Source organism: Perognathus longimembris, chromosome 13 (genome assembly GCF_023159225.1).
Source record: "Perognathus longimembris pacificus isolate PPM17 chromosome 13, ASM2315922v1, whole genome shotgun sequence".
Taxonomy (NCBI): Eukaryota; Metazoa; Chordata; class Mammalia; order Rodentia; family Heteromyidae; genus Perognathus; species Perognathus longimembris.
In genome coordinates this window covers 11,402,655-11,425,925 of record NC_063173.1, presented here as the reverse complement: position 1 = coordinate 11,425,925, position 23,271 = coordinate 11,402,655, and the positions used below count along the sequence as shown (strand labels likewise).

At 41.6% G+C, this 23,271-nt stretch overlaps 1 protein-coding gene and 1 long non-coding RNA gene across 7 annotated transcripts in view; one reads left to right on the top strand and one right to left on the bottom strand.

Annotated features, from left to right (window-relative positions):
* Fam168a (family with sequence similarity 168 member A) overlaps positions 1-23,271 on the bottom strand; it is a 131,040-nt gene that overhangs the window by 46,246 nt on the left and 61,523 nt on the right. For all 6 annotated transcript variants that reach the window (XM_048359821.1, XM_048359817.1, XM_048359818.1 and 3 more), the window contains exon 2: positions 12,273-12,360. In XM_048359821.1, the coding sequence (XP_048215778.1) occupies positions 12,273-12,342 (70 nt within the window). In that variant the 5' untranslated portion in view covers positions 12,343-12,360. The remainder of the gene's footprint in view (positions 1-12,272; positions 12,361-23,271) is intronic.
* Positions 1,152-23,271, top strand: LOC125361382. Its single transcript, XR_007212942.1, has 3 exons — positions 1,152-1,161; positions 6,657-6,662; positions 22,368-23,271. It is a non-coding gene; the product is annotated as an uncharacterized LOC125361382 (long non-coding RNA).

The following is a 23,271-nucleotide window of genomic DNA, read 5'->3' as shown; positions in this document are numbered from 1 at the left end:
CTGTGCCCAGTTTTCTTGTATGAATTTCAATTTAGTTCTTCCAGCTCAGGTTACAAGAAGGACTAAGAAATCTGATCTTGGCTCTTTGCCAATCCCTTCCCCCCACACCAATCTCAAGGTACTACAAAGATTCTAGGCTTTCTGCCATGTAGATGTGCTTGGTAAACATACATTTTACTCTTGGTGCTGGCTGGGGCTTGAAATCAGGGCCCAGGTGCTTTCCCTGAGCTGTTTTGCTCAAGGCTAGCACTGTATCACTTGAGTTAGCTTTTTTGTAATTAACTGGAGTTAAGACTCTCACTGATTTTCCTGCCTGTGCTACAGTTATCAGATCTCAGCCTCCTGAGTAGCTAGGATTACAGACATTGAGCCACTGTAGCCTGGTTTAGAGATTCGTTTTTCAGTGTGGAAATGTAACAATGTAAGCTAACTTAAAAGTGTGGGGGGGAGGGCGGAGATAGGTTTATCAAAGTGCTTCCTTAAAATCTGTGACAGTACTGTGACAGTGGAGGCCAAAGTTTCTGTCTGGCAGATGGAAGCCTTTAGAAGCAACATGAAGTGTGGTTTTGTAGCTTAAACAAGACCAAAGACTATTGATCTTTTTCTGCTTCTCCTGCTGAGAACAGTAATAGCAAAAATCTGATTTAGACACTTAAATTCAAGTACCTCCCCACCAGCTGAGCAATTTTCAAGTAATCACACTTTTAACCTTCCCTAACAAGAATCATTTTAAATCCAATTTGGGGGGGGGCAGTTATTTAGTTTTTCAAACACGTACACGGAACAAGATGGAACTGTTGGCTATCCTGCTGGAGACTATAGCATCCATTCCTGTGTCCAGGGTTGGGGGCTGCCTGCTCATAGACCTTTCAATTTGTCTGAGATGGGGCTGCCATCCCTTCTTTCATGGCTGACATGTGACCTGTTTCTACAGCTGTCTTGTTTTTGTTTTTGTTTTTTTGGCCCGTCCTGAGCCTTGGACTCCGGGCCTGAGCACTGTCCCTGGCTTCTTTTTTTGCTCAAGGCTAGCACTCTGCCACTTGAGCCACAGCACCACTTCTGGCCATTTTCTGTATATGTGGTGCTGGGGAATTGAACCCAGGGCTTCATGTATAGGAGGCAAGCACTCTTGCCACTAGGCCATATCCCCAGCCCTCTAAAGTTGTTTTGAACTGGGAGAAATTATGACTTTCATAATGGCAAGATTCCTAGGCAAGCTCACAGAACTTGTAGAGGAAAAAAATAATATTAAACACTAACTAAATAGCAGATTTGTATAATCAGAACATCTACAGTGCTTATAAAAAAAAAAACAGATTTACTGGAAACCACCTTCAAAGTTTTGATTCAGTATTGCTGGGGTGGAGCCCAAGAATGTGCACTTCTAACAACTTTCTATGCCCAGAGATTACACTGAGAAAGCTATGCTATAAAGTATAAATCAAATATCAGTCACAGAGATTTTTGGATACTCACAATTAGGTACCTCCAGATGCTGGAAAATTAATTCCATCTCTAACAAGAAGCTCACTAAAGGGGCTGGGGATATGGCCTAGTGGCAAGAGTGCTTGCCTTGTATACATGAGGCCCTGGGTTTGATTCCCCAGCACCACATATACAGAAAATGGCCAGAAGTGGTGCTGTGGCTCAAGTGGCAGAGTGCTAGCCTTGAGCAAGAAGAAGCCAGGGACAGTGCTCAGGCCCTGAGTCCAAGCCCAGGACTGGCCAAAAAAAAAAAGAAGCTCACTAAAACGGGATATTTACCTTCTTAGAGCCTTTTTGTTTTGCTTTGAGTGAAAACAAAATACACTCAAATACACACAGACACACAGACACACACACACACACACACACACACACACACACACACACACCATCTGAAAGCCAATAGTGAGTGGTTTCTTTAAGGATCAGATAGATCCTACATATCAGGAACTTGGACAATGTCGATAGGTTTTCATAAGGCAAAGCTTTCTCTTTAAAAAAAAAAAAAAAAAGATACTGTGTTGTGGCTCAAAATGGTAGAATCTTAAGCAAAAGAGCTCAGGAATAGCACCCAGGCTCTGAGTCCAAGCCCCAGGACCAAAAAGAAGGAAAAAAAAAAAAAAAAGATACTGTTTGGCATGGTGGTTCACATCTGTAACCCTAGCACTCAGGACTGTGGCACAGCACATAGCAGGAGCAAGGCCCTATGTCCATTTCAAGGAAAGAGGCGGGGGGGGGGGGGGGGGGGGGAGGGTAAGGAAGGAGGGATACTTTGAGTTGTGAAGAGTATTCTCCTAGAAACGCCAGACAATAAAGCCTGTAATTTTCCAAAGTGTACACATACTGCTGCCAGCTGTTACTAAGAAAAAAAAATTAGCTTTTCCCACAATATATCCATGCTTACCATAGTACTGATCAGGAAGAGATTCACTCAAGAATGGAGAAGTATGTGAATAGAATATATACCGGGGCAGGGGCAGGGGAAGGTAGATACACAGACAATTGAGACTGTGTAGTTTTGGAGCTATAAATGGGTTATTGTGATATTGATTACTAAACTAAAAGAGTCTAGGAAGAGGTGGAGCATAGGCGTTCCTGGGGAGCTTTGTATATTTGTTCAGAGTTCCCTATAAATATCTTTCTTGGCCTTTTCTGGGCCTCAGCCTGTGCAAAAACCTATCCTTCAAGATTAGAACAGATTGGATCTATATCTTAATGCCAATTACCACTTAAAGAGAAGAGCTCAGGGGCTGGGGATATGGCCTAGTGGCAAGAGTGCTTGCCTCGTTATACATGAGGCCCTGGGTTCGATTCCTCAGCACCACGTATACAGAAAATGGCCAGAAGTGAGGCTGTGGCTCAAGTGGCAGAGTGCTAGCCTTGAGCAAAAAAGAAGCCAGGGACAGTGCTCAGGCCCTGAGTTCACGGCCTAGGACTGGCAAAACAAACAAACAAACAAACAAACAAACACAGAGAAGAGCTCAGAAGACGCCTATCCTAACTCTGAGGTCAATTTGCCAGATTTACCAATCTCTAAAAGGCTTCTTTAGAAGCTTGATCATTCAGGGTTTTTTGTTGTTGTTGTTTTGCCAGTCCTGGCACTTGAATCCTGGGCCTGAGCGCTCTGTCCCTGAGCCATTTTGTGCTCAAGGTTAGTGCTCTACCACATAGTGCCACTTCTGGATTTTTCTGAGTAGTTTATTGGAGATAAGAGTCTTACAGACTTTTCTGCCTGGGTTGGCTTCCAACTGCAATCCTCAGATCTCAGCCTCCTGAGTAGCTAGGATTACAGGCGTGAGCCACTGGTGCCCAGATACCATTCATTTACTCACTCAACCAATCTCTATTCATTAAGAGTTTAGTTTGTGGGCTGGGAATGTTGATTAGTTGGTAGAGTGCTTGCCTAGCATGCATGAAGCCCTAAATTTGATTCTTCAGTACCAAATAAATAGAAAAAGCCAAAGCAGCACTGTGGCTCAAGCAGTACAGTGCTAGCCTTGAGTAAAAAGTAGCTCAGGGACAGTGCTCAGGCCCTGGGTTCAAGCCCCAGGACTGGCCAAAAAAAAAAGGGGAAGGGGTTACTTTGTGTTAGGCACTATGTCAAGCATAAAGGACACACTGATTTCCTGCAAAAAGCAATATCTATTATACAAAGATACTTAACTGTAAGGTGGTAAATAATATAGAGATAGCAGGTAGCTCAGTGGTTAAGAGCACAAAGAATCCCAATTTTGGCTTGAGTTTGGCTTCACTATTTTCTAGTTCTATTTCAGAGTCAAATCTCTTCAACTTTCCCGACTTGTATCTACTACTATTAAAATTTGGATAATAATTAAATAATTTTAGCTACTCAGAAGGCTGAGACCTAAGGACTGAAGTTTGAAGCCAGTTTAGGCAGGAAAAGTCTATGAGACTCTTACCTCCAACTAATGGTCAAAAAAAGCCAGAAGTGGGGGCTGGGGATATGGCCTAGTGGCAAGAGTGCCTGCCTCATATACATGAGGCCCTGGGTTCGATTCCCCAGCACCACATATACAGAAAATGGCCAGAAGTGGCACTGTGGCTCAAGTGGCAGAGTGCTAGCCTTGAGCAAAAAGAAGCCAGGGACAGTGCTCAGGCCCTGAGTCCAAGGCCCAGGACTGGCCAAAAAAAAAAAAAAAAGCCAGAAGTGGAGCTGTGGCTCAAGTGGTAAAGCACTATATCCTTCCACAAAAAAGTTAAGAGGCAGCACCCAGGCCCTAAGTTAAAGCCCCAGTACCAGCACCCAAAAATACTTGGAAGTAAAATAACTATTTAGGCTAGAGGCAGAATCACATCTTCTGACTTTAAGCATAAGCTCTCCTTGCATCAAGCAATAGAAATCATTCTAATGAGTATCTATGTAACTCAACAAAAAGCCCTTCAAGTCTCTTGTTAATATCCCACTGATTTGAGCTGTAATCCAGGGCCATAAAAAAACTGTATTACTATCGACTAACAACCATAAATAACAGAAAACTAAATCAAATTGAGTAAGTATAATGAGCAAGTAAAAGGAACTCACTCACTAGTGGTAGCTGTACCTACACCTGACCACAAGATTCTTGTGAGAAGGCTCTCATGTTTTCCTATCACTTTTGCCCAAGAACCAGGAGCTCTGTGGAAAGAAACCCTGGGATGTCAGAAACTCTGTCACTGTAGGAGGGGGCTGAGTAAGGATGCTGAACTTACTTCACCACACCCATTTCTGAATCCTTTACTGATATCAAGGATCTCAAGAAAAGGCACAAAAACTTGCCTTTACAAAGAGACAAAAGAGGGCTGGGAATGTGGCCTAGTGGTAAAAGTGCTTGTCTCGTATACATGAAGCCCTGGGTTCGATTCCTCAGTACCACATATATAGAAAAAGCCAGAGGTGGTGCTGTGGCTCAAGTGGCAGAGTGCTAGCCTTGAGCAAAAAGAGGCCAGGAACAGTGCTCAGGCCCTGAGTTCAAGCCCCATTACTGGCAAAAAAAAAAAAAAAAAAAAAGATAGAGAGACAAAAGAAATAGGTTTTTTCATTGTGACTCTTCGCACCATTAACCTAACAAAAATTTAAAGATCACTGGCCAGAATTTTAGAAATAGAAGATAAACTGCTAAATAATTCATAAGCCTCATTACCCTGGATAGAAAATGACAACAAGAGAAGTGACTTGACCAGTGTCTCACAGTCATTCCACAGAACCAGCCTTGGAACTCAGAACTCGTTACGCTTCAAGATCTAGTTCCATGTTTGTCAGAAACCTTTCCTTTTTCTTTTTTTTTTTTGCCAGTCTTGGGCCTTGGACTCAGGGCCTGAGCACTGTCCCTGGCTTCTTCCCACTCAAGGCTAGCACTCTGCCACTTGAGCCATAGCGCCGCTTCTGGCCGTTTTCTGTATATGTGGTGCTGGGGAATCGAACCTAGGGCCTCGTGTATCCGAGGCAGGCACTCTTGCCACTAGGCTATATCCCCAGCCCCTTTTTCTTTTTTTTAAATTTTTATTTCTTTGAAAGGGAGGGCACTAAGGATTGAGTGCAGCAAAGCACATATAGTAAACAATCATTCTATCCCTTGTGCCATGTCCCCAGCCCCAGACATCTTTCCTGATACCAGTCTCTGACTCCTACACATCCCTTGCTTTCATGGCACTTTGCACAACTATTTGTTATGTTAGGCTTTTAGAATATAGTGAAACATCTCTCTGAAATAGCATTTGTCTCTATGTAATATAATTGTCTCTTTACATACCTATGCCTTTCCATTTTTTTTACAAATCTAAGTTAACAAGTAGTCTATAGAGAGACCACTTAGTACACACAAAGAGCACATAGTCACTGTGTATGTTGTGTCTTCATAAAATAGATAATTATACAATTTGAGGAATTGAGCAGACAACAAAATCAGAAGGGTAGAATTCATCCAACTAGTCCATTTAGGTCCCCTCATGAGGCAAAAGACCTCATGAAAGAAATCCTCCTCCCCTGGAAACCTAAAAAGGAAATTAGGCATGAGAAGATTTCTACTGGAAGGAAAGGGAGTACTTTGGCTACCTTTGCTCATTCATTTATTGCCAGTCCTGGGGCTTGAATTCACGGCCTGGGCACTGTCCCTGAGCTTCTTTTGCTTAAGGCTAGCACTGTACCACTAGAGCCATAGCGACACTTCTGGCTTTTTCTGTTTACATGTTACTGAGGAACTGAACCCAGGACTTTATGCATGGTAGGCAAGCACTCTACCACTAACCCACATTCCCGGCCATTATTATTAATTATTGTACTTTTTTATTTCTTTTATTATATACATTTTTTTTTTTGCCAGTTCTGGGGCTTGAACTCTGGGCCTGGGTGCTATCCCTGAGGTTCTTTTGCTCAAGGCTAATGCTCTACCACTTGAGCCACAGCGCCATTTTCAGCTTTTTTGAGTAGTTTATTGGAGATAAGAGTCTCACAGGGACATTTCTGCATTGGCTGGCTTCGAACCATGATCCTTAGATCTCAGCCTCCTGAGTAGCTAGGACTACAGGTGTGAGCCACCTGTGTCCAGCTCCTTATTCTTTTAATACCTTATACATCTTTTTTTCCCATTTTTTTGGTTTTTATGTATTTTTAATTTTTTGCCAGTCCTGGGGCTTAGACTCAGGGCTAAGCTTCTTAAGTGATGTACAGAGAGGTTACAGTTTCATACGTTAGGCCTTGGGTACATTTCTTGTACTGTTTGTTGCCTCCTCCCTCATTCCCCCCTCTTCCCTCCCCCACCTTATACATCTTAAGGAAAAAAAATTCTCATTTTCTGAATGAGGAAACAAAATTAAGGAACATTTAAATTCTAGGACTTCCTTCCACTTGGCATGGGACAGAGAAAGTTGAACCACTAGAATATAATAAACCAGAAGGAAATCCTCTATGACCTTGAAAAGGTCATTTAACCTCCTCTTTCAGTCTTTACATTTACAAAACTCAGTAATGTCTATTTTCTGTTATGAGGATTGAGTAAGATGAAATAGATAAAGGTTCTAGCTCCTATTTGGTACAACCTGGTGCCCAGTAAATACTCAGTAAAAATTTACAGTGGTGATAACATGGTGTTCCTCACAGCAAGCCTGCCACCATTAAAGAATGGCCTTCTGGGGAAAAAATATGACCACTAGCATCCTGGAGAGTGGCAAGCATGTTTGAAACACCTCCCAAGCAAGGCTTTAAATGAAATCTCCCCAGACATCTCAGCATGGTAATGACTGATTATTTTTCTCCTACCAGGGCAAAAACATGTAACAAAGTAAGTTACAGGACAATATCATAGAACTATGAATCAGAATAAAGTAATTATGTCAAACCCTAACAAAATGAATCCAAGAGGCCATGATGAAAGAGACTTTATGGACATATGCCTGTAATAGATCTTATCACAAGAAATCCCTGCACATATGCCTCTTGTAGGATTTACTGAAAGACATTGTTCAAGACTACAATAGTCCAGATAAGCCATGTGGCTTGCAAGTATTTCCACCAATGAGCTCATGCTGTTTCCTGCAACAAGTCGGTGTAACACAATGGCCTTGGTTTAAAAATATTTCATATAGGGTTCTTTTTTCCTTATAACTATCCCCTTTGCTCTTCACCATCTGATATACTCATGGTCTACTGGAGCATATGTATCCTGAATTACAATTCTTGTACATTTCCAAATAAACTCTTTGCTTGGAGCATTGTCTATGTTTTTTATTTCAGGTTGACATCCCAGAACCTGTCTTCTGCCCACAACACATACCAGAACTCCAGAAGATGTTAGGATACTGACAACAGAACTTCTTAAGAAAAGGCAAGACAAAGAAAAGAACAATATCCTAATCTGTCAAGAGCCCACTTTTAAGGTAAATGTAGATGAAGAACATTCAGGTGTTTTCTGTACTTATCATCTCTCTCATGTAACTTGGGCTGCCATAACAAAGTATCGTATGCCAGGTAGTTTAAATAATACAGGTATTGCTCACAGTTCTGGAGGCTGAAGGTCCCTGATTATATGTCAGCAGGGCCATTCTAATGAGGATTTTTCCTGGCTTGCAGATATTACATAAAGTTCTGTTGTCTCTTCCTCTTTAAAAAAAAAAAAAAACCAAAAAACAAGAGCACAATCTCATCATGAAAGTCCTCATGATCTCATCTAAATCTACATAGATAGGCCCATGTTCACTTGCCATCCTAGTAGGAATCAATGCTTCAACCTATGAGCTCTGGAGGGACAATAACATTCAGTCTAACACTATCTATACGTAAGCATGTTACCATCCATGACACATTCATTCTCTAAATTTACTCTTCCAAGATATAAGAGAGCTTGGAATAACAATGCTACAGGACTGTTGCAAGTGCAAAAATATACTTAGTTTCTAAATATACTTAGTTTTAGAAAGTAGGAAAAGAACATTTAAAAAAGTGGTGGGGGTGAACCATTGTTTACTGACTATATAGGGTAGCAGTTCATTGGAACATACTATATCATAAAACTATTTCATACTTCTGAGAGAATTTCAAATCAGAAGTGTTTCCTTCCATTCCCTTTGGTCACAACCCCATCATTTCTGAAACATTACACCATAATGAGCCAACCTCCTTCATTTTTGCCCCAAACTTCTGGCCAACAGTAGACTACTAGGGTCTCTAAGATAGGCTCCCTAGACCTAGAAACTGAACCCCCGCCCCCCTTTAGCTTATCCCTGGGTACAGGAAAGGAGCATGTACTTTAGGACAAAGCAGCTTACTATACCACAAAAAAATTCACTTTGAAAATAAAAAAAATCTTCCCTTATCTATAAACACTAGCTAAGTCTAACAACATGAATTAAACTGTCACAGTTTCTTCACTTGTAAAGAAGACCCTGAGGTTTATGATTAATAAGATTATACATAATATATGCAGTCCCTAGCATGTGCTTGCCAAATGGCAATTAGTACTTTTTAACACAGCCATTACTGGTAGCAACAGTAAGTATTTAGTGTACTATATACGGTATTTGTTTACAAATTATCTTTACTGGGATCTTCTTTCTATTCCTAGCAATGTGGAGGAAAGATATAACCTGAAAATCTGTATAATACTAGAATAGATGGATACAGTATAGTAAATATATTTTTTATTATTATTATAGCATCTAAGGGCCAGGCACCAGGGGCTCACACCTATAATCCTAGCTATTCAGAAGGCTGAGATAGGGGCTGGGGATTTATTAGGTCCTCAGCTCTGGGGGGGGGGGGGGGGAACACAAAAAAAACCCACAAAAAACTATAAAAGACAACAACAACAACAAAAACCCAAGGCAAAGAAGGCTGTGATCTGAGGATCATGGTTCAAAGCCAGCCCAGGCAGGAACTCAAGAGACTCTTTTATCTACAGTCAGAGAACCAGAAGTCGAGCTGTTGCTCCAAGTGGTGGAGTGCTAGCCTTGAGCAAAAGAGCTCAAGGTCAGCTCTCAGGCCTGGAATTCAACCCTACACACACACACACACACACACACACACACACACACACACCTTACACACCTTACCCACCTTAGGCAAAGTTGAGATTTTTTAGGGAAGAAATCTCCACGGATCAAAAATGATGAAAAAAATAGGAAGTGTAAGTAGTGAGTTGATATCAGGCTGCTCTGAGAAAATTTATGGGTCCTGGTAATCAAAAGGACTGCTTCTTAGAGCCATCAGGGAAAGGAGATAGGGGGATAGGCCCTGGAGAGAAAGGCTCTCTGAGCTAGGAAGATGTAGGATATTGTCCTGTGTGTACTAGTTAATGCAATTAATCCTATTAATTAATCCTAAATAAATATATAGGGACTGGGAATATGGCCTAGTGGCAGAGTGCTTGCCTCATATACATGAAACACTGGGTTCGATTCCTCAGCACCACATATATAGAAAAATCCAGAAGTGGCGCTGTAGCTCAAGTGGTAGAGTGCTAGCCTTGAGCAAAAAGAAGCCATGGCCAGTGCTCAGGCCCTGAGTTCAAGCCCCAAGCCTGGCATGCATGAATGAATGAATGAATGAATGAATATATAAAAGAAGTTTCAGCGGGGTGCTGGTGCCTCCACCTGTAATTTTAGCTATTGAGGAAGCTGAAATCTGAGACTGTGGTTCAAAGCCAGCCTGGCAGGAAAGTCCATGAGACTCTTATCTCCAATAAACCATTCAGAAAAAGCCAGGAAAAAAAAGAAGACTGAAAGATACCAGAAATTACTCAAAAAAAAAAAAAAAAAAAAAAAAGAAAAAGCCAGAAGTGGAGCTGTGGCTCAGGTAGTAGAGCACCAGCCTTGAGCAAAAGAAACTCAGGGACAGTGCCCAAGCCCTGAGTTCAAGCCCCAGGGCTAGCAAAAAAAAAAAAAGTTGTTTCAAATAGAAAATATTATTCTTAAGGTTAATAAAGTTGTAATAAATACAAACATGTAAAATTCAAAGTTAAAGTAATAGTAACACATCAATCTCAATTCATAATATAGTTCAGGATATTATTTTAGTTGTACAGTGAGACAATCCTGATTTTAAAACATAAGAAGTTGGGGTTGAGGTGCAGCTTTGTGGTAGAGTGCTTACCTAGAATACACAAGGCCTAGGGTTCAATCCCCGGTACCACAAAAAAAAAAAAAAAAAGCTATGAAGAGCTGCAAATAACAGTGTTTTGAAATTTTAACTTGTGTTCTTAGAAGCTTAGGTCAGCAATCACCAAACATGTTTGCATGCTTTATACAAGTAGTTCTCCATATTTAATATAAAATATCAGATTTTTTTGAGGACACTCTAAAACATCCTCCTAAGTTTGTAAACAATTCTTCTCTACACTTCCCCCATAGACAGTATTATAGATGTGAACCACCACATCTGACTTGTTGTTTGCTGACATGGGGCTCTTGCTAACAGTTTCTAAAATACAATCCTCCCAATCTCCAACTCTAGAGTAGCTAGGATTACAGGCATGTTACAATCATGTCCTATCAGACCATACCTTCCTTATTCCATGCATTTGTTTATACTGTTACTGCCATCTTGACTTACTTCTTGAAGAAGTTTTATAACAAGCCAAATGCCATACTGGACAATCTACATTTTCTTATTCACTTCATCTGTCAGATGTCCTACCTGCTTTTGTTTGTAAATAATAACCATCATTAAGCTCTTTATGTTCTGTGCCCTATACTGGCTCATGTAATATAACTTGGTATTTTCACATCTAAAATGGGGGCAGTAATATTACTAAATTTCCTAGGGATGCCACAGCAGTACTGTCATTGACTCAATTTTATTTTATTTTATTTTTGCCAGTCCTGGAGCTTGGACTCAGGGCCTGAGCACTGTCCCTGGCTTCTTTTTGCTCAAGGCTAGCTCTCTACAGCTAAGCCATAGTCCCAGCCCCATTGACTCCCATTTCAGACAGGAAAGTACCAAGTTAGAAAGTTTGACAACTTGCCTAAAGTTGACTGCATGGTCCAGTTCATATTAATTTCTATTTTTTCTTTTTTTTCAGATTAATTTCTTAAGGAATAAAGTGAAGCAGTCAGGGAACAATCTCACTGCAGACAGAGGGGCAACAAACATTAAAGTGGAAAAGTACATTGATATGGAGCTGTTCAAGAAAAAGACCAACTTTCAGAATCAACTGGCCTGGGTTCAAATATTTCATCTTTTGTTTTGTGACCTCTTTCTTAGACCATGATTTTCTTCTCTGTTAAACTGTGCTGAGGAAGATGGGCACAGGTGGCTCATGCCTATAATCCTACCAACTCAGGAGACTGAGATCTGAGGATCGCAGTTAAAGCCAGCCCAGGCAAAAACGTCCCCATGAATTAACACAAACAAAAACAGAAGTAATGCTGTGGCTCAGTGGTAAGTGGCAGAGCATTATCCCTGCACACAAAGAAGCTCAGGGACAGCATCCAGGCCCTAAGTTCAAGCCCCACAACCAACCAAAAAAAAAAAAAAAATGGCACTAGGAAGCTACACTCCGTAGAATGTGTTTTCAGATAAAAGCAAAGTAAGTTATGTAGAAGTGCACAGCACAGGCCAGGCCTATGACAGGAGTACAAGTAAGCAAGTATTGCCTCCCTCTCATTCTACTTGTTGGCAATCAATAATCCTTACATCCCTATGTCCATTCTACCACCCCTGGACTTCAGATATATCCTCTCCATGTTCCTAAGCTCTACCAAGACTTTCTGTAGTACATCAAAGTGATTCAGCAAAATACCTGGTAATGTCCTTAACCACCATTTCTTAAGATGAGACTCATTCTCTAACCACTCACCCGTGTAGGCCATGTTCTTAGGGTTGCCATAAGGAGCCCCAGGCTGCACGGGGCTGTAAACAGGATTCATTCTGGAAGACTGAGGATCCTACAGAGAAGACAAAGAAACAACATTAATTATTGATTGCTCGTTCTCCTTGATACCAGCTTCTTTAAATTATTCAGTTTATCTACTTGGGAGACAAGAGACAGGAAGACTGTAGCAAAAGTTAGTGAGTCTCTATTTTAACAAACAAGACAGGCATGGTCATACACATCTAGAATTCCAGCTCTATTAGAGACCAAAGAAGGAGGACAAAGATCTGAGCCCAGCCTGAGAAAAAAATCTGAGACCCCATCTGAAAAATAACTGAAGCGCAGGGGGTACAACACTTGCCGGGCCCGGATAAGGGCAACTTTAAATCCCAGCACCATTTAAAAAACCAACCTACCAACCAAACAACCAACCTACCTCCAATTTATGCTCAAAGGGAAGCATTACATAGGAAAAAGGACTATACACAGAGTATCTATGCTATTTGTGTCTTCTTAATAGATGACAGTACTCAGGAGCACAGAGGAAGACACAGTGATATAACTTGTACAATGTTGACCCACAGTCCCACAGATAGCTCTGCCTTGAGTGTGGCACTGGCCAAGTCACTTTCCCTCTCTGGGCTTCGATGGCCTGATATAAAATGAATCAGTGGTTCACTCAGGAAACCCAGTGCCTAAATGAACACACAGCCTGCTGGAGGAAGGGAACAAGCACCCTGCCTGCCTCTTGCACCTGCAGAGGGCGAGGTTATCAGTCACTAGCAGCTTTCAAGAACAAAAAGGTAATTTACTGCCATTATATATCTTAATGCACACAAGGAAATACAGGCAAGATTTCTTTCCAAATTCATTCAAGGGAAAGAAATAAACTTGGAAATCTGTACATAATAAGTATCACCTGCCTAAGTGTGCCACTAATTATCTTAATGAAGCACATTCTCCATTTGAATTAATGGAAAAATCTGTCATTAAGGTCTATTAGCTGGCCAATTTGTCCCACCTTTTCTAGCCATTTCTTACGCACAGGCTGACATGTGTTTGAAAACGTGTCTCCAAATATATTAGTTATACTTCACAAAAATCAAACAATTCCCTCCTAACTAGGTTCTCACGATGAGTGGGCATTTTTTAGGCCATTATCTTCCCTGCAGCACCTCAGGATAGAAAACAAATCCAATGCTGAAGGCAAGCAGTGAACAGCTGGCTTGAGGACAAGCACTCTGATTAATTAGCAGGCCCAGGGTTCTGGAATGAAAGGTGGAGAAAGGATGGGTTCCCAAGGAGAGGATACCCAGGTCATCAATCAAGCAGAAGGGAAAATGCCACCGGTTAATTTCAAAATCTAGAACTTCCCTCAATGTACCCAACATGCAGCCTTGACAAACCATCTAAGGGCAACAGGCTACAAACTGAAATGACAACTTGAGGATGGGAGTTAAAGAAGGCATATAGATTTCAGTTGAACCTTAGGAAAAAATATTTTCACAATCAGAGTTAAGAAGTGAGAGAAGGGTTGGGGATATGGCCTAGTGGCAAGAGTGCTTGTCTTATATACATGAAGCCCTGGGTTCAATTCCACAGCACCACATATACAGAAAACAGCCAGAAGTGGCGCTGTGGCTCAAGTGGCAGAGTGCTAGCCTTGAGCAAAAAAAGAAGCCAGGGACAGTGCTCAGGCCCTGAGTCCAAGCCCCATGACTGGCCAAAAAAAAAGAAGTGAGAGAAAACACCAAATGAAAATAAGTTGCCAACTATACACACATGTAAGCAATGATAGTGGGACAATGGTGCTGATGGGAGGACCTCATACAGACCACCATTCACTCTCCCTGCCATGGGTCTCTCTTTTGCTCAACCAACTGTCTGCCCATTTCAATAAGCCAGTGAGAGCAGTGCTCCCCAACTGCTTCTACACAGAAACCATAAGCAGTAAAATGAATGGCCACTGTAACAGCACTGAGGTGGGATGCTAAGTTGAGAGGTGATTTAGCCACAAGGAATCTGCTTTCCTGACGCTGTTATTCTGGAAATGGGTTCCTTATAAAAGGCCCAGACTGGCTCTCCCTTGTTCTATTTTTTTGCCCCTCTGCTCTTCTACCTCGGGATGACACATCAAGAAGGTCCTTGCCAGATGCCAACACCTCAATGCTGAACTTCTCAGCCTCCAAAGCAATAAGAAATCAACCTCTCTTCATTATAAATTACCCAGTCTGTGATATTCTGTAAGTGCAGCACAAAACAGACTAAGACAAGTGCTAGGCAGCACGACTGACTGGCCCTGTAAACACGCGAGCACTACCCCACTGAGAAGGCACTCTGTGTTGCTGATTGGACAAAATGCAAAATTGCTTTTCATAATCAAAAAACTCATCAGCTCTGAAGCAGGTCTCCTGCTGCTCCAAAATGAGGGCCACAGACACATGAGGCCACCATGCCTGGGGCAGCTAATGCCTGACAGAAATGACATCTGTCAAGGGCTCAACTTTTAGGAGACTATGACAGCTACTCTGACAAGCTAGTGAGGGCAGACAGGGCTCTCAGCTTTGAAAGGTCAGCCTTTTACAATAGCCTGCATACTGTTTCATAGTTTCAGGGAAAGGGTAGCAGCCAGGAAGAGCATGAGCTCTGGAGTCAGGCAGATTTAGCTTAAGTGGTAGAACTGCCTCATATCAACTGAAGAACCACAGGCAAGTCCTTTAACTTTTCTAAGCCAGTTTCCTCTAACCTCTAAATGAAAAACAATAATACATTCTTTGTAAAGGTGTGGTGTTTTTTAATGATGGGTTTTTGAGCCATAACTTACAAATGTTTATCCTTTTAATATATTCAGTTATGAGCCCTGAAAGTTTTTTTCAACACAATTCCATAATCAACTTCTCTTATACCTCTATACTCAATGCTTTCCTCTAATCCCATTTTCTAGCAGTCACCTCTGTTGTTACAAAAATTTTCTTTATACATTAGCTACAGATATAAAATGGAGCTTCATAAAAATAGGTGAATGTTTGGCACTATTCTTGAGAAAAAACATGCTAATCATAAAAACCAAGCTAGCCCATTGCTGGTGGCTCACATCTATAATCCTAGCTACTCAGGAGGCTGAGATCTGAGGATCGTAATTCAAAGCCAGCTCGGGAAGAAAAGTCCATGCGACTCTTATCACCAATAAATTACTCAGAAAAATCCAGAAGTGGTTCTGTGGCTCAAGTGGGAGAGTGCTAACCTTAAGCCCAAAGAGGCTCATGGACAGCACCCAAATTCTGAGTTCAAGACCAGCCCCCCCACCCAAAATAAACCAAGCTGCACATTTCCTGTATCCTCATCTCTTTCCAGATGTCAAGTCCTGTCCACCAGAACTTTCTGTAATGATAGGAATGGTAAATATTGTCTGGGGATGGGGCTCACTAGAACAGCACTTGCCTAGCAGAGTTTGGAAAAGGAGGGAAGGAGAGGGGAATTTTATACTTGTGTTGTCCTATGTAATGGTAGACATTTGCTTCATGTAACTATTAAACTCATAAAATGTAATTTGTAGCTGAGCACCAGTGGCACACGCCTGTAATCCTAGCTACTAGGGAGTATGAGAAGCCAGCCCAGTAGGAGACTTTTACGTCCAATTAAGCACCAGGCTGGAAGTGGATCTGTGGCTTAAATGGTAGAGTGCTAGCCTTGAGCAAAAAGAGCTCAGAGGCAGCACCCATGTCCCAAGCCCCAGGACCAGCACCCCCCCCCCAAAAAAAAAGTAGCTTGTGCTGCTAAGAAACTGAATTTTCAATTTTATTTCATTTTAATACAGATATATGCATTCACTCAGAAGAGTATTTTAGGCTGAGATAGGAATACACAGGAATAACCCAGATCTGTGGAAGGAGCTACAATTTAAAGAAGGAACAACTTAAAGAAGAGGGGGGGGGGGTTGGCAGAATGCCCTGAATGCCAACAGGTAGCAATGCTCTGCTAAAAAATTTCCTCTCTCCCTCCCTTAACTCTCAATCTCTTTCCTTTCCTCCCCTCCCCTCATGGTTTTTCTTTTTTTAAATAGGGTCTTAAACAGGATTTTAAAACAGAGAGCTAGGCTCAAGCTCACAATCCTCTTGCCTCAGCTTTCAGAGTACTGCAATTTCAAGCATGAGCCACCATGCCTTTTTTGTTGTTCTTTTTCATAGGAGTCTCACTATGTAATGCATGCTAGGTAAAACTTGGTAGGTGACTGAAACTGGCTTTGACCTCAAGATTCACCTGCCTCAGCCTCCTAAGTTTTACAGGTATGTGCCACTACTCCAGGCTCAGTTAAAGTGTTCTATTTCCCAACCTCTCCAGTAGTTAGGTGTAGCTACCTGATTAGCTCTGTTAAATACGATGTAACTGAAACACTATGTAGAAATTCTGGGAAGGAAGCTTAAGGAGAATTTTGACAGCTTGAGAATGTGTCCTTCCTTTCTGCTTTCTTTCTCTCCTGAGTCTTCCCTGTCATCTGGAATTAGGACATGATACATTCTTTTCCATGAAGTGACCTTGAGAACAGAAGCTTTAAAATGAGGATGGAAGAAGGGACCAAGATTTCATTAAATAACAGAGTCAATGCTGAAAAAGAAAAACCTTGTACTCTTAGACATTATTATAGATTTATCTTATGTAGCTGAACATAACCTTAATTAGTGGTTTGGGGGAGAGTGGGTTCTTTTACAAGTGTCTATAATTTGTTCTGTTTTGAAGGAAGACAAATTCTGCAGAGTAGAAGAAAAGAGAATTCATAAAATTATGCCACAAGAGAGCAAAACATTCAGATAATAACAAGTAGTTTTAAAAGGCAAAAAACAGAATTTGGCACACCCATCCCCATTTCTCAGTTGTGTCCACTCAGCTCTTACAAAGTATATAAAAAGGCCAGATAGGTACAGATCATTTTGTGATCCCATAGTTTTCTGGACTTTTGTTACAAAAACTGCAGGTGTACCTGCACTAGCTACTTAGATGCTGAGATCTGAGAATCGCCTGTTTGAAGCCAGCCAGGTGTAAAAGTCTGTGAGACTCTCATCTCCAGTTAAGCACTAGAAAAGCCAGAAGTAGAGGGGTGGCTCAAGTGGTATAGAATGCTAGTCTTGAGCAAAAAAAGCTCAGGGACAGTGATCAGCCCTGAGTTCAAGCCACAGGAAACACACACACACACACACACACACACACACACACACACACACACACACACACACACACCATTCACAGCACCAAAAAAAAAAAAAATCCCTGCAGCTATAATTTGTTTGCCTATTTTTCTTCCTGCCACATTTTAAACATAAAGTCAAAGAACTGTTTTACTTACTACCAAATTCTTAGAAAAGGCCCTTGGTACAAAGGCAAAGAACTGAACAAACTATTGGGTGAATGAATGAACAAGAGAGTAAAAGAAACATTAATTTGAACGGGTTAATTTCATTTTAGAAATTCATTTTCTTACCAAGTTTAAGAAAACTCAGTTACAGTGGATATTCTCTCTCTCTCAGTCCTGGACCTTGGACTCAGGGCCTGAGCACTGTCCCTGGCTTCTTTTTGCTCAAGGCTAGCACTCTGCCACTTGAGCCACAGCACCACTTCTGGCCTTTTTGTATATATGTGGTGCTGAGGAATCGAACCCAAAGCTTCATGTATATGAGGCAAGCACTCTTGCCTCTAGGCCATATTCCTAGCCCCTGGATTTTCTCTTAATTCCATCAGTATAAGAGAAGCCCAGTTGGTTTTATTATGATATATTAATTGTAAAAATAATGGCTTTCATTATGACATTTTATACATGAATATAATGTACTTTATCTTTTCATCAAATGTAGACTCTACATATTAAAGAAAACATGCAATAATTGTCTGTGCATATGTACCACATTTGCTTTATCCATTCATCTGATGGGCATTTTAAGCAGATTACAATGGAGCTTGCTATTGTGAGCAGTGCTGTGATAAACACAGTGTGTGGTTGTCATTATTTTATGGTGAGTTAAGACTCCTTAGAGCTTAAACCCACAAGTGGAATAGCGGGATTATATGGTAATTTTTTTGAGGACCTCTGTACTGGTTTCCCAAGTGGATGGACTAATTTACAATCCCAATAACATCGGATAAGAGTTGGCTTCCTTCCCTTCCACTCCCCTGCTGTTTTCTTGATGACAGGCATTTTGACAGAGGTGAAATAGAATCTCAGTGCTGTTTAGATTTGCATTTCCCTGATGGCTAAAAATGCTGAACATTTTTCAGGCATTTATTGACCATTTCAACTTCTTTTGAGAACTGTCTATTCATGTCTGTCTATTGACTTATTTGGCATTTAAAGTTTTTGAGATCTTTATATATTCTGGGTATTAACTCACTGTTGTCTGTCAGAACTGGATGGCAGTAACTACATGGGTTTACTTCTAGGTCCTCTACCCTAACTAACTGGCCTGTATCTAGTTCTCAAGCTAGACCCATGTGAGTTTTGTTACTATGAGTCTGCAGTATAATTTCAAGTTAGGCATTATATCATCTCTAGTTTGGCTTTTTGTTCAGGATTGCTATGCTATGGATTGTTTTTGCTTCCATATGAATTTTAGGATTGTATTTTCTAGTTCTGTGAAGAATGTCATTGGATTTCTCATAGGTACTGCATTGACTCTAGAATTCTTTTGGCAATATAACCCCTTTTATAACACTAATTCTGCCAATCCAGGAATATAGGAGGTCTTTCCACTTAATGGCTTCAATTTTCTTTTTTTGTTGTTGTTGGTCGGTTGTGGGGGCTTGAACTCAGGACCTGTGCACTGTCCTTGAGCTTCTTTTGCTCAAGGCTAGCACTCTATCACTTGAGCCACAGTGCCATTTCTGGCTATTTCTGTTTATGTGGTACTGAGGAATTGAACCCCGGGGTTCATGCCTGCTAGGCAGGCACTCTACCACTAAGCCATATTCCCAAGCCCCAGAAGTATCACATTTTTTGATCCACTCACATACTGTAGGGAATCTGGGTTGTTTCTACAATTTTAGACTATTCTCTTTAAACTTTCTTTTTCCTCTTAATAGTTCCTTTACTTGGCTTCCAGATACTGCACTCATACCTGAGTTCTGAGGCATCTGTGGGCTCCCCTCTCCCATTGTTGTGGCAGCTGTTCTCAATTTCTAGACTTTGCAATGACCCAGGTTCAAGTCTTGAAGGTTTGTTTTTTTTTATCTACCTTTGTGCGTTCTCAGAGCTCATCTAATCTCGTGACTATTTATTTACCTTCTCTCATTCTCCTGAAATATTTTTCCTAACAACTTTTCCAGTTCAAGTAATTGTCCAATTTGGGGGGAAGTAAGGTTTAAACAGCCCTCACATGAACCATAACCCCTCCACACCCCCCTGTTTTTTTGCTTACGTTATTTTTCAGATAGGATCTTGTGTGTTGTTCTGTTTGGGGTCTGGCCTGGCCTGGAAAGCAATCTTCCAACTTACACTTTCAGTGTGCTGGGGTTACAGCTCGAGCTCTCCCCCACTCCACTTACCCCACGTGTGTGTGTGTGTGTGTGTGTGTGTGTGTGTGTGTGTGTGTGTGTGTGTGTGTGTGTGTGTGTGTGTGTTGGCAATACTGGGGTTTAGATCTCAGGGCCTCACACTTGCTAGGCTGGTACTCTACCACTTGAGCCATGCCCCCCAGCCCCATTTTTTTTTTTGGCCAGTCCTGGGCCTTGGACTCAGGGCCTGAGCACTGTCCCTGGCTTCTTCCCGCTCAAGGCTAGCACTCTGCCACTTGAGCCACAGCGCCGCTTCTGGCCATTTTCTGTATATGTGGTGCTGGGGAATCGAACCTAGGGCCTCGTGTATCCGAGGCAGGCACTCTTGCCACTAGGCTATATCCCCAGCCCTCCCAGCCCCATTTTTTGCTGGTTATTTTTTAGATAGTCTCACTTCTTTCCCCAACATTCATTTGAGCCACAATCCACATACTTTGGGCTTTTGTTGTTGCTGGGATAGCAGGCACACACCAGAGCATTCAGCTTCCTTCTACTGAGATGGAGTCCAGTGGACTTGTCTGCCCACAATGGTCTATAACCACAATCTTCCCAATCTCAGCCTTCCATATAGTTTAGGATGATAGGAGTGTCCCACTGTGCCAAGGTATGGGTTAAGAATGGCGGTTCCAGCTTTTCTGTCTGGGCTGGACTCCAACAATGACACACTTGTTTTGTTTTGTGTTGGTACTGGAGTTTGAACTTGCAGTGCCTGGGCATTTTACCTTAACTTTTTACAGTCAAGGCTAATGTCTACCATTCAAGCCACAGCTCTACTTCTGGCTTTTGGTGGTTAACTGGAGATCAGAGTCTCATGGACTTTCCTCCCTAGAATGGCTTCAAACTCTGATCTTCAGATATCAGTCTCCTTAGTAGCTAGGAATACAAATATGAGCCCCTAGTGCCCAGCACTGATCTTCCTGTTCCCAGACAGGGTTATTAACAGGCATGAGCCACCAGCATCTGGTATCAGACTTAGTGTCATTCTTTACTACTTTTCTTATTCCTAACACCAAGCCAATCAGTAAGGTTTTACTTTTAATTTTTCAGTTCTACTTCTAAAATATACCCAGAATTAAATACATTCTCATTCTCCTCCTTCTACCATTTTAACCTAAACCACCACCAACTCTAATGAAGATTAATTCAAGTTTTCCCAACTCACTTTGTTTTTGCACTTACTCCTATGGACTCTCCACCCAGCAGTCACAATGGTCTATCAAAACATTAAGTCACATCAAGTCACTGCTCTAATCAATACTCTTAATGACTTCCCTCCACTTCACTCAATGGAAAAGCCAAGTTTCTACAAGGATCTAGGGCATCAACAAAATTACTCTCCTCCGGCTCTATCTCTCAACTTCAGCTCTCCTGTCCTCTGCCATTCCCTGGACCTAACCAGTTCTGGCCTCAGGGCTCTGGAACCTCCCTGTCCCTCTCACCCTTACTGCTCTTTCATTGACTCTCCTACTTACTTTAGGTTTTGATACAAAGTAACCTTTATTCAACAAGATTTTCCTTGGCTCTGTTCTAAAAGTTTAAACCTTCAACTCCAACTTTACAGGCCTCTTTTCCTCACCTTACTGTTCTTTCCCGTTTATGTATCATAGTATTTTTATTTTTGCCAGTCCTGGGGCTTGAACTCAGGGCCTGGGCACTGTCCCTGGCTTCTTTTTGCTCAAAGCTAGCACTCTACCTCTTGAGCCACAGCGCCACTTCTGGCTTTTTCTGTTTATGTGGTGCTGAGGAACTGGACCCAGGGCTTCGTGCATGTTAGGCAAGCACTCTACCACTAAGCCACATTCTCAGCCCCAGTATTTTATTTTTTATCTTGTTAATTGTATCTTTCCCAATAAATGTAAACTGCAGTAACAGGAATTTTCATCTGATTTGTCATTTATCCCTTGAGCTAGAAGAGTGCCCAGAACATAACTTCAGGGATTCCTTTGTTCCATGACACAGATGACACACAGATCATGGATAATGAAAGCTCCCATTAGTCACTGCTCTATGTCACATGTTAATCCCAGCTGACCTCACTGACACTATTGCATTTACTCATAATAGTCCTTAGCCTTCAGGGACCAGCTGCTGAGAAAGCACACACATGCCTGCACATGAACACGCACACTCTCTCCCTCTCTCTCACCAAATACCTGGGAGGAAAGGGAGGACAGAGGGTACTGCAAGATGAACATGGCTCAGCGAGGGAAAGGGCCCAACAGAAAGTAGGATGGTCAGAGTAGGAAGCAGGCTGAATATTTATTTGGTCATCCACGACCATGTTAGTCTGAAGTTTATAAACGACTCATAGTCAATGGATGCCTGGCAAGAGGCTTCTATTTCACGCTCATATGGCACAATTCTTCCCAATGAACTGAGTTTGTCCTTTCACTTTGTAGCCTTTGAATCCACCTCGAACAGAGAAAATCTCACTGAATATTTGCTAAGCTGAACTGAGTACTTCAGTTGTTTCTTCCATTTTTAGGAGAAAACTGAACGTTCAACATTATACAACATGTTCGAGGATATATGTCCTCTTAGGACCAGGAATGTGAACTTGAGTTTTCTGTTCTTTGTCCCCTACCACACTGTTGTTGTATAAAATGCTATATTAAAATGAGAATCAGCAGATGAACACAGATCCTTTCTCTGGCTTCATCTCAGAAGTAGAGTCCAGATCATTAACCCCAGTTATACTTCCAAGAAAAGATATTTGACATCATGGAAGGACCTTCACAAGGTAAGCCAGGTCTCGAAATGGAACCCCATAAGCTGGCAAGTCCATCATTCCTTTTCTTTCCACTCCCTAGCTGTTTGCATTCACACCTGTCTGACAAACTAGTATGTAAAGTCTTTGGGATGTAAAGGTCAGGTTCCATTTTTCCTTCTATTCATACTGCACAAAATTTAGTATACTACACTTTGTTTTTATTAAGTTTAAAATGCTAAAAGTTACAAATAAATAGCCTTTTAAGTGAACTGGAATTAGCTTCTACTTTACAAATGAGGATAGCCTAAAGGAAGAAAAGCAGTTTGCCCCGACTTTCCGGCCCCTCACACTGCAAGCCAATGTTCTTTCCAACTTTCACTCTGTTTCTTAGAGGTAAAAAGAATAAAAGAATGAATCAGGATTAATAAAAACAATGACTCAGAAAACAAAACTGGCAGGACTGTTATTTTATGCAAACCCTTCAGAACTGGGCAGTGGGACAGGAATCCTTTCATTGTGATAACAGTAGAGGAAAGAGTAGGAGAAAAAAAGATGGGCTGAACCTGATGGTGCATACCTTTAAACCCAGCGCTCAGAAGATTGAGGCAGGAGGATCAAAAGTTCAAGATAAGCCCAGGAAGCTGAGCGCCGGTGGCTCACATCTATAATCCTAGCTACTCAGGAGGCTGAGATCTGAGGACCAAAGTTCAAAGCCAGCCCAGGCAGAACAGTCTG